The sequence below is a fragment of the Ursus americanus genome, chromosome 7 (genome assembly GCF_024610735.1).
Source record: "Ursus americanus isolate L20-20 chromosome 7, mUrsAme1.1.p, whole genome shotgun sequence".
NCBI classification, from domain to species: domain Eukaryota; kingdom Metazoa; phylum Chordata; class Mammalia; order Carnivora; family Ursidae; genus Ursus; species Ursus americanus.
In genome coordinates this window covers 61190897-61209420 of record NC_142133.1, presented here as the reverse complement: position 1 = coordinate 61209420, position 18524 = coordinate 61190897, and the positions used below count along the sequence as shown (strand labels likewise).

The window sequence follows — 18524 nt, the reverse complement described above, 5'->3', positions numbered from 1 at the left end:
CACTGTCAACTGCAGAAACTGTTTTAGAATTTAGTTTTGTTGAAACCTGTTTCCTTTGTGGAGCCTAGGAGTGAGAAGTATGACATAAGGAAAGAGGCAGGTATTCATGGTTTTGATTATATGGACAGTGGAGTTTAAGAGAGTTCTAGGAAGGGGGCACCTGGCTGGCTCAGTCAGTGGAACATGCAGCTCTTGATCTTGGAGTTGTGAGTTCAAGCCCAATGTTGGGTGTGGAGATTACTTTTTAAAAAAATCCATATGAAAAGAGAGTTCTAGGAAAGGGTTCTATTTAAGAAAAAACATACTGTGTGTTTGTGGAAGGAAGTTTTTTGTTAACTGCTTCATTCTATACCACCTCTTGGAATATCCAGGGATCCTTGGTGAGGATGAAGAAGAGTACAGTCATCCCTTCCTAGGCACTATCCAATTACAGTAGGGTCCTTTACTAATCTACGTCAAAAGATGTTTTAGAATAGAGGGAATATTTTAAGGGTAGATTCATTGTAGTATTTAGGAAGAGAATGCCAGAAAACACAAAGAAATTTTACTTAACACTGGGCGATGGGAGTTGGGAGGTAGGATAAAAGGAGAGGACAAGGATAACCTAGGTATTAAAAAAAGACCGGAGGCTCTTAGATTTAACCAGTTCCAAAAGGAGGGATAAGTGACAGACGTAGAAATCACACCTTGAGTTTCATACTTATGATTTATCTTAGAGTATTACATATATGACTACATCTATTATATTTAAATCCTCTAAAATATTTTTTAAGTATAAATATTTTCATCAATCCATGGACCACATACTTGACCCTCTTTCTGCTGATAATGTTTGTATTCAAAGTTTTTTGCTTTATTTATACTTCAGTTTCTAAAGTAGACATCAGAATGGACTATGATAACTTTTTAGTTTGAGTTCTACAACTGATGTGTTATATGCTGAAACTAATTAGTTCAAACTGAAACAAATTAGTTAAATATGCATTTTCCTTTAAAAATGAATTAAAGCTAAGTTTATATTGTCATAGTTCTCTTCTCATATTTTTTCTTTAGAATATTCAAACTCTTTGTACTTCATCTTAATTCAGTATTTGCAAGAGTTCACATTTAGAGTCTATCTCTCAGCCATACTTGACAATGTAGAAGAGTAAGAGAATTTTATTCTCCTTTCCCACTGCGTCAAAATATATATGAACGGGGGCGCCTGGGTGGCGCAGTCGTTAAGCGCCTGCCTTCGGCTCAGGGTGTGATCCCAGCGTTCTGGGATCGAGCTCCACATCAGGCTCCTCCGCTAAGAGCCTGCTTCTTCCTCTCCCACTCCCCCTGCTTGTGTTCCCTCTCTCGCTGGCTGTCTCTCTCTGTAAAATAAATAAATCTTTAAAAAAAATATATATATATATATATATGAAAGAATAGAAATGAATTGTCTTTAAAGTAGTCTTCAATGGTTTCCTAACTTTGTGGTAAACCATCAAGGGCCTAGTAATGTCATGTGCTGCCATTCCCTTAGCAACTTGACTTAGCTTCTAACTATACTGAAAGCCACTTTATTTCTTCAGGTGAAGTGGGTTGTTTCAGACTGTTGTGGTGTTACTTAATTAAAATATCTGATGCCTTGAAATAATAAAGGCCAAATTAAATCTTATTTCAATAAAGTAGTGTATAAATGTGGTTTATATGGTGACTGTTTATTTTGTATTTTATTCTTATGGCATACTCAGCTTTGACATTGAATTTTCGTAAAGGCCTAAATTTATCTGAACCCAAACTATTTTAAGTAGAGAAGAATAACACAGCAAGTTCTAATTACCTAATATAAGGATGGTTGAATTCTGTTCATTAAAACAAGCATTTATTGGTTGTTTTAATGTTTATTTGCACAGCTCTATGCATTCTAGATACTGCTTAAGAAAAACTCACTTTCTCTCCAGTGAGATGTAAGACAGCATTTACTATGTGATCAATAAAATGTGTGTATGTTTTCGTGCATATTTTATCTCATTTTTTTCAAGGAGTTAAATAATTTTTTGGATATTTAGTTGTTGAACATCCTTGGAAAACTGATAACCTTTCATATCAATTATGTGTATGGAGAAACTGAAATTTAAGAGTGAACTCACATTAGCAGAACCAGGAACGGAGTTTAGGTGAACAGAAAATTATGCCACTCATAATTTTATACTTTTTGCTTTAAGCAGATTCTCTGTTTTGTAATGCTAGTACTGGGCCCCTTGGAATACTTGGGGGAAAGAGGAGGTTGTCATAGTGGGTCTTTGGATTAACCAGAACATGACTTAACGTGTTTGGCATGGCTCCTGCAAGTAGACAAGCCTGAGATCTCCTGGGTAATACAGTGGTGTAGGTTTTCTAGGTGTGGTTTGATTACCTGGAGTATGTGGAACTTGACAGTAAGGGCTCAGTATGTTGTATGAAAGAGAGCCGGTTTCGCAGGATATTGTAGGGCTGAAGAACCTGGCATCAAGGACAGAAATTGTCAAAGTAGAATCTTTTATATTTATTCCTAGTCAGCTCATACTTAAAACATTAGGCTTTTAAAATATTGTGATATAATTTTGTATTCCCATGTAACTCAACCTTGCACTATTTAAAACACAAAATACCTTGCCAAACTATATTTTCAGAAGGTGAAGATAGAGAATAGAGATCAGAAATGTCAGATTTGGTATACTTTCTTTTACCCCTAAAAACTGCTAGTCACCATTTTGGAAGGATTGATTTCAGACAATTTTCTTGAGCCTAATGATTCTGCTTTAAAGTTTCAATGATTACAACAAGGAAAGAATTATTCTGATGAATGGATATTCACATCATATCACTCTTTTCCAAAGGAGTCGCATTACCTTTTATTAAATACACGATGAATTTTTCCCATTTCTCTTCAAGAATATTTAGTGGCATTTGCACTGAAGAGACAAAAAGGCAGCCACTGTTAGGAACTTTATCCCTTGCTCTGTTTTTAGCTGTTTTTTTTTTTTTAATTGCAGTTTGTATTTTGCCTAATGTAGAATACAGTTAAATCCTATAAAACTCACCTGATAACTAGATTCCTAAGATTATTGTTAGTCATCCTGATAACAGGATAAAGGATAAGCAGTTAGTAAATGGATAGTAAATTATTGAAAAATAATTTCCCATGTTCCACCCAATAGTAGTTGGCTTTTTGACATTTGGCAAAGTATAGATTCTCTATTTCTCTACTAGTTTTTGTCTTTTTTGACCTATAATACTCCTTGACCTACATAATACCAGTGGAGGTATTAGTGTGCTAATATAGCCTTTTTTTTCTCTTTGTGAATTGACTACTCACAGTAGACATCCTATAGAATGAAACTTTGAGCACACTCACATCTCAGCGATCGTTCATTCTGGTAAATGAGGAAAGAAAAATAGCAAAATCTGTGATTATCCTAGAGACTGTATTTTACAGCAGTGAAAGTATAGCATAGACATGTTAAACTTATTCATGTATCTTTTCAGCTCTTTGCAAATATTTTATCCTGTAATAGAAAAGGAGAGAATTAATTGTTCCTAAGTGGGCTTTGTCAGTGTCTTTCAGTCAACCATCATTAGAATACCTGTGATTGAACAAGTGGGATTTATTATTGAAGCAGAGAGAACACACACGATGGGAACCGTGGCATCTCAAGAAAAGGGTGATGGAAATAAAGAATTTGGGCTTGTGTCAGGTGATTCTGAGCAGGATTTAAGGAAGCAGGATTTTGCTCTGCATTGGATGCTGTCGGGAAGATGGGTATTCTATGATTAAGAATCTTAAATGTGGGGGGCGCCTGGGTGGCACAGCGGTTAAGCGTCTGTCTTCGGCTCAGGGCGTGATCCCAGCGTTGTGGGATCGAGCCCCACATCAGGCTCCTCCGCTATGAGCCTGCTTCTTCCTCTCCCACTCCCCCTGCTTGTGTTCCCTCTCTCGCTGGCTGTCTGTATCTCTGTCGAATAAATGAATAAAATCTTTAAAAAAAAAAAAAAGAATCTTAAATGCGATCTAGAAAGAAGGAAGACCAGAATGAGGCTAAAGCTGTAACTGGTTGAGAAGCACTCATTAGCCTGAAGAGGGGGATGCTTAGTATTTCATGGCTTGCACGATATTCAGGTTTTGTCTGTGTTTAGACATGATTATGGAGTGGTCTTGTTTTTGTCTTCATCAAAAATCACAAAGTGACCTTATCTGATGTTGATGTTCTATGAAATTATTTATGTTCAACACAACACCAGGCCTAGCAGTAATGCCAGGTCAGCTCCTAGTTACACCAAGGCCTAGCTGATAGTACTAGACCAGCTCCTGGATGTCAGGGACTGCTTTTCTCTTTCTCAGCTTTGAGGGTCTAATTTTATCCTTTTTCAATTGTAGTGCCTAGTATCCAAAATGACATTTGAATTCTGACTATTCAAGATCTTGGGCAAGTTACTAAACTGAGTCAATGTTTGTAAAATACTTAGCACTTGCACATAATAGGTCCTCAGAAAATGGGACTACTGTTATTCAACAATCCTTTTAAGATTATAGCCCCTGCAAGTTATGTTAGAACTTGTTAAACCTTGATACCTGGTTTCTATAACCCTTTTTAGGATACAGCAGCCGCATAAATGACATTTGAAGAAGAAGGAGAATTATCTAAAGAGTGATAGAAAAATATTTTTGCTAATCGTGACCCTTAGTTCAGAAAAAAACAGATGGACATCTCCCCCTAAGCTCACTTAATATCCTTTTGTTGTGAAAGAGATAAAATCAATCGTTTTGTACTCATGTGAATGTAATGCAAGCCTCTCAGTAGAGGATTTGAGAAGAAAATGCATAGAAAAAAAGTAAAATTACCCACGACCCATAGTAAATACAATAGACTTCAAAGAAGAAAAATTGACATTCTTAAGGTTTAAAGAAAATGTCCCAAACTGAAATGATTTCTTTACATGGGATTCAAAACCTTCCCAATTAAATGGGAAAGTAAGTCTTTACTTCAGAGATAAACTTTGAAGTTGGAAAGTGTATGCAAGTATGACCTTTTTGCTGATACAAAGCACAATAGAAAGTATCCTTTCTGTAATAGTGAACTATGAAAGAAGTAATCTGGGGGCTAATCGCTGATGCTTCATGATCCTGTGGTTTATTAAGGTTAGCACACAATGAAATCTATTGTAGGATTTTTTTTAAAGATTTTATTTATTTATTTGAGAGAGAGAGAACCAGCACGAGCAGGAGGAGGGGCAGAGGGCGAAGGAGAAGCAGATTCCCCACTGAGCAGGGAGTCTGATGCAGGGTGTGATCCCAGGACCTTGGGATCATGACCCGAGCTAAAGACAGACACGTGACCGCCTGCGCCACCCAGGCGGCCCTATTGTAGGATTTTTAAAGATACCTGTTAATTGTGATATTCTGCTAATTGTGACACTTGTAAGTTGCTAGCAGAAAATTGTGTAGAAAAATGAATTTTTTGTAGGCAGATACTTAGGAAGGACTAAATAAGTAAAAGCAGTGGGTTTGTATAACTTAAATGAGAAAAAATCACAAACATACACTGTGCATGCAGTTCAGGAGTAGAAGGATTTAAATTAGCCAACAAATGTACCAAGTATAATAAAGATAGTAAAAGTAATGTTTACGTGCTTCTTTATTATTTAAAGTATTGTCACATACCCTATTTCATTTGATTTTTGCCACAACTCAGGATTAGTTAAAAGAAATGTCATCTTGTTTTTAGGTCAGGAGACTGAAGCTCGGAGAGATTAACTGACTTTCCCAAAGTCATATGGCTATTAAATGATGAGCAAGGGCTTAAGTCCCCATATTTTAACTAATCACAAACACACATCCCCTCTCTCCACCCCAAACTACTCGTTTTGACCCTTCTCGTGGCAGTGTGGGTACTACTATCTGAATGAAAGATGCAGTCGGTAATTCATAACTTAGTCTGCTATACTTACCTCTATCTAAAGGTGGGTATCGTATTTCTGTTGCTTGTACACTAGCATGTACTCAAATATTAAAATATGAGGTCCCTGGTGACTCAGTTGGTTAATCATCTGACTCTTGGTTTTGGCTCGGGTCATGATTTTGGGGTGGTGGGATTGAGCCCTGCATTGGGCTCTGTAGCTCTGTGCTCGGTACAGAGTCTGCTTGAGATTCTCTCTCTTTCCTTCTCCCTATGCCCCTTCTCCTGCTTGTGTGTGTGTGCACTCCCTCCCCCTAATTTAAAGATTTAAAGAATAAATCTTTTTAAAAAAATTAATGAACAAATATAAATATAGAAAGTGAAAATCCTCTGTAATCTTACCCTTAGGGAGATGATTACTAATAAGTTATCTGACTTTGTGTATTCATATAAACATGAATATTTATTATTTGAGGGAAGAAATGTTACATACAAACTGATCTGTAACCTTTTTCTTTACTGTATTGGTACTCTTTCCATTTCAATATACTTTATCTTCCCCTTCTGTTTTTTTTAGTAAACTTTGATTAAATTATACATGAAATGCACAATTACTGTAGTGCTTAATGAATTTTCAAAGTGAACATAGCAGTTTAAAACCCTACCAGGTCAAGAAATAGAATATTATTCCAGAAGCCTGCCTTTGTGATGTTCTCTTTCACTTACTACCTTTCCGCATCCTTTGCAAAGATATCTGCAAATCCTAACTCTAACACTGTAGATCGGTTTTGCCTGACCCTGAGCTTTACAAATGAAATCACACAGTATGTGTTCTTTTGTGTTTGGCTTCTTTTGCTCAATATATGCTTGTTAGATTATTCTGTGATGTTGCATGTGCAGTAGTTTGTTCATTTTCAGTGCTGTATACCAAGTGTCAGCGCATTGCTTATAACGGGCCAGTTAGTAATTTTTTTTATTGTGGTAAAGCATAGATAACCTAAAATTTGCTATTTTAATCGTTTTAAGTATACAATTCAGTGGCATTAAATACATTCCCAGTGTCATGCAACCATCACCACTATCCATTTCTAGAACTTTTTATCATTCCAAACAGAAATTCTGTACCCATTAAACAATAACTCCCCATCTATCTCCCTTTCTCCATTCTCCCCTTCCCTCAGTCTCTGGTAATTTCTGTTCTACTTTCTGTATCTGTGAATTTGCCTATTTCAGGTACCTTATGTAAATGGAATCATATAATGCTCTTTTGTATCTGCCTTGTCTCACTTAGCATAATGTTTTCAAGGTTTGTCATCCTTGTAGCATGTATCAGATTTCATTCCTTTTTAAGGCTGAATAATATTCCATTATATGTATATACCACATTTTGTTTAACCATTTATCTGTTGATGGACATGTGGGTTGTTTCCATCTATTGTGAATAATGCTACTTATGAACACTAATATACAGGTATTTCTGCTTCCCTACTTTCAGGACTTTTTTGAGTATCTACTTAGGAGTAGAATTGCTGGATCATATGGTAATTCCATGTTTAATTTTTTGAGGGACTGCCAAACATTTCCACGTCAGTTGTACCATTTATTTGTACATTCCCACCGTCAGTGCACAAGGATTTCCAGTTTTCCACATTTGTTAGTTTCAAGGTTTTTTAAATAATAGTCTTCCTCATGAATGTGAAGCAATACCTCATCATGGATCTGATTTTCATTTCCCTAATGAATTATGATGTTGAGCATATTTTTCACTTACTTATTGGCCATTTCCATATCTTCTTTGAAAAATGCCTAAGTCCCTTGTCAGTTTTTGTGTTGGGTTTGATTTTTTATTGAGCCATTTAGTAAATATTTCAAGCTGTCACAATATTTTAAGCTTTCTGAACACTCAAAACTCTCATATAGTAGGTGTAATCTGGTAAAGTTTTGTTTTAAGATTTTGCGTATTTATTTTAGAGAGAGAGACAGCACATGCATGAGCAGGGGGAGGGGCAAAGGGGGGAAGGAAGGAAGAGGGAAAGTATCCCAGGTCGACTCAGTGCTGAGCGCAGAGCCTGACGCAGGGCTCAGTCTCAGGACCCTGGGATCCTGACCTAAGCTGAAATCAGGAGGCAGATGCTTAACTGACTGAGCCACAAGGTGCGCCCCCAGTAAGGTTTTATGTACAAAAACAGGTAGCTGACAGTATTTGACCTTTGGGCCATTGTTCGCCTTAGATTATGTAGTTCACTAAATTATTAGCTAATAATTTCAAGTATAACAGTGAATATAAGTTTCTGCCACCCAGTCTTCTTTTGATTTTATGTAGTCTGGTTGCTTGAGTTTGAGTGTTAGTTGGGGCTATAGCGGTAAGAGAAATGTGTAAGGGAAACTAAGAACTGTTAAGTATTTTGAGGGCCTTTTGTGTCTTGGAGACCATTGGAAAGTTGATTTTTCTGCCATAATTTAGTCAAAAGGGTGATCAGTGGACAGTAGGGGCTGTAGTTTCCCTTACCATAAGGGATTGAAGTGATTTGAGTATGGTTTCCAGCCCTTGTGCAAGCTGGCCTAGTTCTTAACTCTTTAGTAATTCAGGGTCCCAACCCAAATCCTGGAATCTTTGCCACTACTTCTCCTGGGCATACCCTGGAATTCACATTTTGTCAGCTTAGTTCTAGGAGTCTGCTGAAAGCTCTGTTTAGTTTCTTGGCCAGTTTTGCCTTCAGAATTGGCAGTTGCTTCAAGTAGAAAAGTGCCCCAAATGCCAGGCCCACCTGTGTTGGCTTTTTTTTCCATTCCATATTTTGATAATTTTTTAAAATAGCATCCTAATGAATGTGACATAGTTCCTTTCCAAATTTGGGTAATTTTCACTATTTTGAAAACCCCTTGATCCCTTCAAACAGATGTTTTTAAAAGAATTTTCTGCCTTTTGTCTTCTAATCTAATTTTACTCTTGTAATGAAAATTGTAGTTCTGGTGTTATATTCCAAGCCACAGTGAATATCCTTATACATAAAGGTTGGAGTGTTGCACTTTTTAAGAGTCTGATTTATTGAGGTATAGTTTACATATAGTAAAATTTAACCTTTTTAGGAGTGTGTAGTTCAGCGAGTTTGACAGTTGGGTAACCCTGACAACAGCTGATATACTGAATGTTTTATCACCCCAAAAGCTCCTTTGTGCCCCCTTGTAATCAGTTCCCTTGCCTGTCCATTAGCCTCTGGCAGTCACTGATCTGATCTGTCCCTGTAGTTTTTGTCTTCACTGAGTGTCGTATAAATGGAATCATACAGCCTGTAGCCTTTTGTATCTGGGTTCTTTCATTTAGCATGTTTTTGAGATTCATCCATGTTCCTACATTTACCGGTAGTTTGTTCCTTTTTATTGTGAGTAATATTCTATGTATGGATGTACCACAGTTTGTTAACCCATTCACTAAATGATGGACATCTGGGTTGTTTCCAGTTTTTAGCTTTTATGAATAAAGCACCATAAACATTCATGTAATGGTCTTTGATGTTTTCATTTCTTTGAGTAAATACATAGACGATGGGATTGCTGGGTCATATGGTAAATATATGTTAATATCATAAGAAACTACCAAACTCTTTTCCATTGTGGCTCTACCATTTTGTATTCACGCTTGGAAACATGTGGGGTCCATTTATATTTTGTCTTATAATTTTAAGTGCTTTAAAAAATTTTTGAGGTAAATACCCAGTAGTGCAATAGCTGGGTCATAGGGTAGCTCTGTTTTTAACTTTTTGAGGAACCTCCATACTGTTTTCCAAAGTGGCTGTACCAACTTGCATTCCCATCAACAGTATAAGAGGGTTCCCCTTTCTCCACAACCTCTCCAACATTTGTTGTTTCTTGCCTTATCAGTTTTTGCCATTCTGACTGGTGTAAGGTGGTATCTCAATGTGCACTACTGGGTATTTATCCCAAAGATTCAGATGTAGTGAAAAGAAGGGCCATATGCACCCCAACGTTCATAGCAGCAGTGTCCACAATAGCCAAACTGTAGAAGGAGCTGAGATGCTCTTCAACAGACGAATGGTAGAGAAGATGTGGTCCATATATACAATGGAATATTACTCAGCCATCAGAAAGGATGATTACACAACATTTGCATCAACATGGATGGAACTGGAGGCAATTATGCTAAGTGAAATAAGTCAAGCAGAGAAAGACAATTATATCGTTTCACTTATTTGTGGAACATAAAGAATAGCATGGAGGACATTAGGAGAAGGAAGGGGAAAATGAAGGGGGGAAATCAGAGGGGGAGACGAACAACGAGAGACTCTGGACTCTGGGAAACAAACTGAGGGTTTTAGAGGGGAGGAGGGTAGGGTGATGGGTTAACCCCGTGATGGGTATTAAGGAGGGCACGTATGGGCGCCTGGGTAGCGCAGTCATTAAGCATCTGCCTTCGGCTCAGGGCGTGATCCCGGTGTTCCGGGATCGAGTCCCACATCCGGCTCCTCTGCTGGGAGCCTGCTTCTTCCTCTCCCACTCCCCTGCTGTGTTCCTGCTCTCGCTGGCTGTCTCTGTCACATAAATAAATAAAATCTTTAAAAAAAAAAAAAAAAGGACGGCATGTATTGCATGGAGCAGTGGGTGTTATATACAAACAATGAATCATGGAACACTACATCAGAAACTAATGATGTACTGTATGGTGACTAACATAATAAATAAAAATTTTTTGAGTATGGTTGACATCTTGTAATTTTTTTCAATTTTAAATTAAGTACTTAGTGGTATCTTGTTGTTGTAATTTATAGTTCCCTAACAGCTAATGATGTTGAACATTTTTTCTTGTGCTTATTTGCCATTTGTCTCTCTCTCTCTTTTTTTTAAGATTTTATTTATTTACCTGAGAGAGAGGGAGCATGCATGAAAGAGAGCCAGAGCACAAGCAGGGGGAGGGATAGAGGGAGAAGCAGACTCACCACTGAGCAAGGAGCTTGATGTAGGATACGATCCTAGGACCCTGGGATCATGACCTGAGCCTAAGACAGACGCTTAACTGACTGAGCCACTCAGGCCCCGCCATTTGTTTTTCTTTGATCCAATCTTTTGCCCACTGTTTTTTAATGAATTATTTGCTTTTTTTAAATCACTGTATTGTAAGAGTTCTTTATATATTCTGCTTACATGTCCTTTATTAGACATGTTGTTTTGCAAAGATTTTCTCCCAGTCTGTGGCTTGTGTTTTCATTGTCTAACTCTGTCTTCTGAAGAACAGGAGATTTTAATTTTAATGAAGTCTAGTTTATCAGTTATATCCTCTTAAGGTTTGTGATTTTTTTATGTTCTAGATTTCTGCCTAAGTCAAGATCATGAAGAATTTTATCTGTTTTCTTCTATAAGTTATATAGTTGTAGGCTTTACGTTTAGGTCTATGATCCATTGTAATTTTTTCTATGTTGTATTTTGGTTTTGGTTTTGTTTTGTATATGGATGGCCATTATAGCATCAGTTTTTGGTGTTTTTTTTAAAGATTTTATTTATTTATTTGAGAGGGGGAGAGAGAGTGCAGGAGCAGGGGGAGGGAGAAGCAGACTCCTTGCTGAGCAGGGAGCCTGACTTGAGGCTTGATCCCAGGACACTGGGTTTATAACCTGAGCTGAAAGTGGATGCTTAACTGACTGAGCCACAGAGGAGCCCCTTGGCAATGATTTTAGCATTGATATTAAAGAGACCGTTCTTTCTTCATGGAATTACCTTATTATCTTTGTCAAAGTCAATCAGTGTTATATGTATGGGTCTATTTCTGGACTTCCTTTTCTGTTCTACTGACCTATATGTCTATTCTCCAGCAGTCTTGTACTTACAAGACTTATAAGAATTATTTATGCATTTTCTACCACCATACTGATTTGTGAGATTCAAATAATGCAGCAGATCAAGTAACTCTTATCAAAGAATGTTAGGTAATTGAGTAGTTATTAAGCATGTGAATTTATTTTTAGAGAGTGTGCGTACACGTGTGTATGCGCACACTCACGCATGAACGGGGGGGAGGGGCAGAGGGAGAGGGAGAGAGAATATTTTAAGTAGGCTCAGTGCTCAGTGCGGAACCCAGTGTGGGGCTCAATCTCATGACCCCAAGATCATGACCTAAGCCAAAACTAAGAGTCAGATGCTTAACCCACTGAGCCACCCAGGCGCCCCGAGCAAGTGAATTTATTTCTAACCAGTCATTTTTTAAAAACATTTATTTATTTGAGGGGCGCCTGGGTGGCACAGCGGTTAAGCGTCTGCCTTTGGCTCAGGGCGTGATCCTGGCGTTCTGGGATCGAGCCCCACATCAGGCTCCTCCACTGGGAGCCTGCTTCTTCCTCTCCCACTCCCCCTGCTTGTGTTCCCTCTCTCGCTGGCTGTCTCTATCTCTGTCGAATAAATAAATAAAATCTTTAAAAAAAATAAAAATAAAAACATTTATTTATTTGAAAGAGAAAGAGATAGAGCAGGAGCAGGGTGGAAAGTCACAGGGAGAGGGAGAAGCAGACTCCCGGCGGAGGAGGGAACTGATGCGGGCCTCCATCCCAGGCCCCTGGGATCATGACCCGAGCCAAACGAAGGCAGACACTCAACAACTGAGCCACCCAGGTGCCCCATATAATCAGTCATTTAATTTGCCTACAGTAATGTACTAAAACTCCTTAAAACATTTGTTTGGATGTTGCTAGTGAGAACTGTTATACACTGCAATTAGGAGTGGAAATTGGTACAAGCACTCTCAAAAAGTAGTTTGTTCATTTCTAGTGAATGGAAATGAACTATTGCTCATTAACTCTACCTTTTAAACATATACCCTAGAGAAATGGGCACACTTATACATAAGAGGACAGGTATAAGCATGTTTATTGCCCCATTATTTGAAAACTGAGAAACTGGAAACAACCTAAATATATATTAATAGAAAAATAGTTGAATAAATTATAGGATGATAAAGGATATTCTATAAAAGTCAAAGTGAATGAACTAGATTTCTGTATAGTAACATAGATCTCAAAAGCAATATAAAAATTTAAAATAATACAGATAAAATAGGAACAATAGAAAAACATGTACTAGAAAGATACACACTGAATATATTATAGTGTTTTCTAGAAGGGAAAGGACCATTGGAATGGGAAGAAGTACAAAAAAGGAACTTTTGTATCTGTTAGATTGTAATTTACTTAAAAAAATTTCTTTTAAAGTTTTTATTCGAGAGAGAGGGTGCACAAGCAAGGGGAGCCGCAGAGGGAGAGGAAGAAGCAGACTCCCCATTGAGCAGGGAACCCGACACAGCCTTGGGGGCCCAATCCCAGGACCCCGGGATCATGACCTGAGCTAAAGGCAGATGCTTAACCAACTGAGCCACCCAGGTGCCCCGAAAACCTAGTTCTAATAGATGATTTCCATCTTTACTGTATCTCTGTGCCACTTAGGCTTTGCAGATTCTAAGGAATAAGAAATTTTCAAAAACAATGAGATTTGCATATAATTGTTACCACTTTACAGACCTATCCTACACAGGGTGGTGCCTGGGTGGTTCAGTCAGTTATGTGTCCAACTCTTGATTTTGGCTCAGTTCATGATCTCAGGTTCACATTGGGCTCCTCTCTGGGTGTGGAACCTGCTTAAGATTCTCTCTCTCCCTCTGTGTTTCCCTCTCCCTCTCTTTTTCCCACTTGCTCTGCCATCCCTCCCCCCCACACGTGTGCGAGCTCTCTTTCAAAAAGAAAGGGGAAAAAAAGAATGTCTAATTCCTTGGAGATAAATGTTTACCAATTGAAAATAAAATATTCTTTAAAAGAAAAAAGAAAAATATATTTTTTTAAAGAATTTATTTATTTGTCAGAGAGAGTGGGCGCACACAAGCAGGGGGAGAAGCAGGCGCCCTGCTAAGCAAGGAGCCCAATGTGGAACTTGATCCCAAGACCCAGGATCATGACCTGAGCCGAAGTCAGATGCTTGACCAGCTGAGCCACCCGATAAAAGTCCCCTCAAAAAAGAGAAATATCTTACGCAAATTTTGATTTGCTGAATTTTTAGATCCTTTTTAAGTTAAAACCAGTCATTTGTTTCAAAGAAAATGGATGTTACTAAATGCCATACTTGTAATCTCATGTATCAGTTCTCATGATGCAATCCTTTGTTAAATAAAAACTCACTCCAGGGGCGCCTGGGTGGCACAGCGGTTAAGCGACTGCCTTCGGCTCAGGGTGTGATCCCGGCGTTATGGGACCGAGCCCCACATCAGGCTCCTCCGCTATGAGCCTGCTTCCTCCTCTCCCACTACCCCTGCTTGTGTTCCCTCTCTCGCTGGCTGTCTCTATCTCTGTCAAATAAATAAATAAAATCTTTAAAAATAAATAAATAAATAAATAAATAAATGGCTGTCTCTATCTCTGTCAAATAAATAAATAAAATCTTTAAAAATAAATAAATAAATAAATAAATAAATAAATAAATAAATAAAAATAAAAATAAAATAAAAACTCACTCCAGAAAGGAGGCACCCAACAATGAACAAATTACATCAGATTTCAATACAGTTGGGTTAAACAGTGTTTTTTCCCATTATTGAAATCATGTTTATATATTCTAGTAGTATGTATTTTAAAAGTCATTTATTTAAAATAAATTCTCCCTAATTAAAATCTCTTTCCATAGTACAGTATTTCAGTGGTTATAAGCATCAATACCATGAGATGGCAAACAAAGGATTCACAGCCCTAAAATTTTGAGAAACATTGAAGTCTATACCCCCCTCTTAGAAATTCACATGTACATTAGGATGCTAAAGGTACTAAGAAGTCATATAGTAATGTTTCTCATACTTTCTTGATCACAACCCACTTTTTCATGCGTCACTTAATAACAGCATGATTTGGGAAATGTTTCGTATATTCTAGTATATAATGTCTAGTATATATACAAATAATTATTTCTGTTTTAAAGCAGGACAAAAGGAGCAGGCTGTGGAATGGTATAAGAAAGGTATTGAAGAACTAGAAAAAGGAATAGCTGTCATAGTTACAGGACAAGGTAAGATTATATTTACATTTGTTTCATAGCCATCCCAAATTATATTCACATGATTACCCTAATTTCAGATACAGCTATCTTACTAAAAGTATTTGACAGATTTTCAAATGTTATTATTAACATTTCTAGATTTACAGTTAATGCTTTATTACCTATGCTGAAATTGAAGTTATAACCAGCTATGTTTAAACTTGATTACCTGTAGCAGTCAGGCAAAAACCAGTATATTACTTGTGTTGTCCTTGAACCCATTTTTGATGATGTTTTAGCCTTATTTTTAGCTCTTTTTAAAAACCTGGTCCTTCCCTCATTGTTGAGGCAGAGAAGGAGTGGTTAATTAGACTCTCTTTTGTGTTTGTGGGTAATGCTTGACTGCATGTTAGAATATGAGCTATAAATGTCTTACTTTGATTCACACTTGGCTTTTTAAAACCAAAGAGGTTATTTCTCATCTTTACTTTCTTATCACCTAAAATTAAAAATTAGAGTCTAATAATATATTTAAATATATGGGTAACATTTATTGCACACTGTGCTGTGTGCCCAAGCATCACTGTGTATGCTTCATGTGTGTTATCTTTTTTAATTTTCACCACAACCCCACACTCTGAGGCTGCTGCTGTTATCCTTACTTTTCACATAAAGAACCTTAAGTACAAAGAAGTTCAGTAACTTGCCGAAGGTCTCATAGCTAGCAAGTGGTAGGTAGAGTCGGGATTTGAACCCAGGCAGCCTGACTTCAGAGCCTGATTTTTTAAATATGCTGTGAATATTGTGTAGCATGTGGGTACCACTATTAAATTATTTCAGTTTATCATAGCTAAAATAAATTCAGAAGGAAAAATTATATAGGCTAAGAGTCTTAGCTTTATGGATCAGTCCACCCCAGGGGATGTTTGTTGTCTGGTTGGCTGACTCTACTACTTATATCAGCTAATCTCTAATAATTAACAATGTGTCTAATATTTGCTAGGTTTTTTTCTCTCCCCTTTTTTATTTTGAGTACTTCTTTAGCTACTGATGTCCTGCACAAAAGAGAGCAGAATAGAATAATATGGGAGGTTAGGCCTTTGAGGCTTTTCATGAGTTTATGAACATTACTTTAATGAATTATGTACACAATGTATTTGTTCTTTGTCAATTGCATGGAGAAAGAGCTACAAGAAAACGAGTTAATAAGAAAAATAGTATCTCATTGAATCGAGCATGCCTTTGATTGTACACTAAGAGAAAAAACAGTGTCAGTTGAACTATGACACATTCTCTTCTTAGCTCTTGGAATTTGACCTTTACTTTATTACATGTACTGTCTTCATCCTATTTAGACATAGCTACAACAGCAGTATTAATATCAAACACCAAATTTGTTTCTGCACAGGCAATGACAAACTGTAGTGTGAGTGCAGTCTGGCTATAGCTTTAGTATGTTGGTACTGGTTATAAAACACATCTCTTGGGGCACCTAGGTGGCTCAGTCAGTTAAGTGTCCAACTATTGATTTTGGCTCAGGTCATGATCTCACGGTTGTGAGATAGAGCTCTGCATCAGGCTCTGCCCTGGGTGTGGGGCCTACTTAAGATTCTCTCTCTCCCTTACCTCCCATACCTCTCCCTTGCTTAAACACACATACACACACACACACACACACACACACACACACACACACCTCGAATCCAGAGATTTTTTAATGTAGAGAAAAAAAGTTATGCCTCAGAATCCATGAAATACCACAGTAGATCTGAAACCATCATAAGGAACTGTAACTGATTTTTTTAAAAGATATTTTATAAAGACTATGACTCCCAGGGCACCGGGGTGGCTCAGTTACTTAAGCACCCGACTCTTGATTTCAGCTCAGGTCATGATCTCAGGGTTGTGAGATCAGGCCCCATGTCGGGTTCTGCACTCAGCAGGGAGTCTGCTTCTCTCCCTCTCCCGCTGTCCCTCCACACTCTCTCTCAAATAAATAAATATATCTTAAAAAAAAAAAAAAAGACTATGACTCCCCATGAGATTCGTTGGGATAATATTTTATCTTGAAATAATATTAGTAGGGAACATAGATGTTTTAATTTTTTTTCCACTTTGTTCTTTCAGGTGAACAGTGTGAAAGAGCTAGACGCCTTCAAGCTAAAATGATGACTAATTTGGTTATGGCCAAGGACCGTTTACAACTTCTAGGTATCAATTAATGAATTGTATAACTGGAATGAGATGTATTTGAAAGTGTGTTCAGTGAAACTTTAAATGTAGATGGAAATAGATCAGTGATCTTGAAAATGTGTTCTAGGCTTTTTTCCTAACTTACAGAAAATTTCTAATATATACAAAACAGAATATAATGGATTAAATTATCCATCACTCAGCTCTAATCATTATCAACTCATAGTCAGTCTTGATTTATCTGTACTCAAGGGCTGGCAAATTACAGTCCATGGACTAAACCCAGTTCACTACCTATTTTTATAAGATGGCACACAGCTACTCATTCCTCTATTATTGTTTGGATGCTTTCATGCTACAGTGACAGCAGAGTTAAGTAGTTGATCCAGAGATCATACAGCCCTCAGAGCCTTTTAATATATAACTTTAAAAAATATTTTAATATTTACTATCTGGCTTTTTACAGAAAGAGTTTGCCAACCCCAATAAATCCCTACCCACTCACCCCCACTCCATATTGTGTTGAAACAAATTCTTGACATCTTTTTATTTCATTTATAAGTATTTCATATTGTATCTCTAAAAGATAAAGATGCTTTAAAAATAAAATGACCAAAATGCCATTATCACATCTAAAAAATAATGAATAGTTTCTTTTAATACTAACAAAAAATTATGGCCAAAGAAATGATCAGTGTCCAAATATAATTTACATATAATATATAATGTAATATATAATAATATAATGTCTAGTCAGTATCTCAAAATTTAATAATTCTTACTATTTTTCTAATAATTTTTTGCATCAGATTCTCAAGAAGATTCATATGTGTTTCTTTTAAAATATAAGTTAGGGGCGCCTGGGTGGCACAGCGGTTAAGCGCCTGCCTTCGGCTCAGGGCGTGATCCCGGCGTTATGGGATCGAGCCCCACATCAGGCTCTTCCACTATGAGCCTGCTTCTTCCTCTCCCACTCCTCCTGCTTGTGTTCCCTCTCTCGCTGGCCGTCTCTATCTCTGTCGAATAAATAAATAAAATCTTTAAAAAAAAAAATAAAATAAAATATAAGTTAATCTGGTTTTTTCTTGTAATTTATTTGTTGATAAACCAGATCTTTGACACATAGTGGTTTCCTGCAGTCTCTCTTTCCTCTGTGCATCTCCATGATATCTTTTAATATGTTCTTTTGTCCTCCCTGTAAATTGATAGTTGGATACAGAGCCTTGATTGGATTGAAAGTTGATTTTTATTTTTTAATAATAAGACTACTTGATAGGTGGTTGTATGTTTGTCAGTAGTTCTGACATCTTGTGATGTTAGTAGCAGTTGATGACTGATGCCTAGTGACATAATTCCATCATTTTTTCTTTATTTATCAGCAGGAGTAGGTCTGTAAAGAGAAACTTT

The 18524-nt window shown here is 37.2% G+C and overlaps 1 protein-coding gene across 4 annotated transcripts in view; it reads left to right on the top strand.

Annotated features, from left to right (window-relative positions):
• The window catches only part of SPAST (spastin), a 61262-nt gene that overhangs the window by 1926 nt on the left and 40812 nt on the right, over positions 1-18524 (top strand). For 2 of the 4 annotated variants that reach the window (XM_045809124.2, XM_045809122.2), the window contains exons 2-3: positions 14871-14954; positions 17052-17135. In XM_045809124.2, coding sequence (XP_045665080.2) covers positions 14871-14954; positions 17052-17135 — 168 coding nt within the window. Of the gene's footprint in view, positions 1-14867; positions 14955-17051; positions 17136-18524 lie in introns of all 4 variants that reach the window. The other 2 variants (XM_045809123.2, XM_045809121.2) reach the window with 1 other exon arrangement.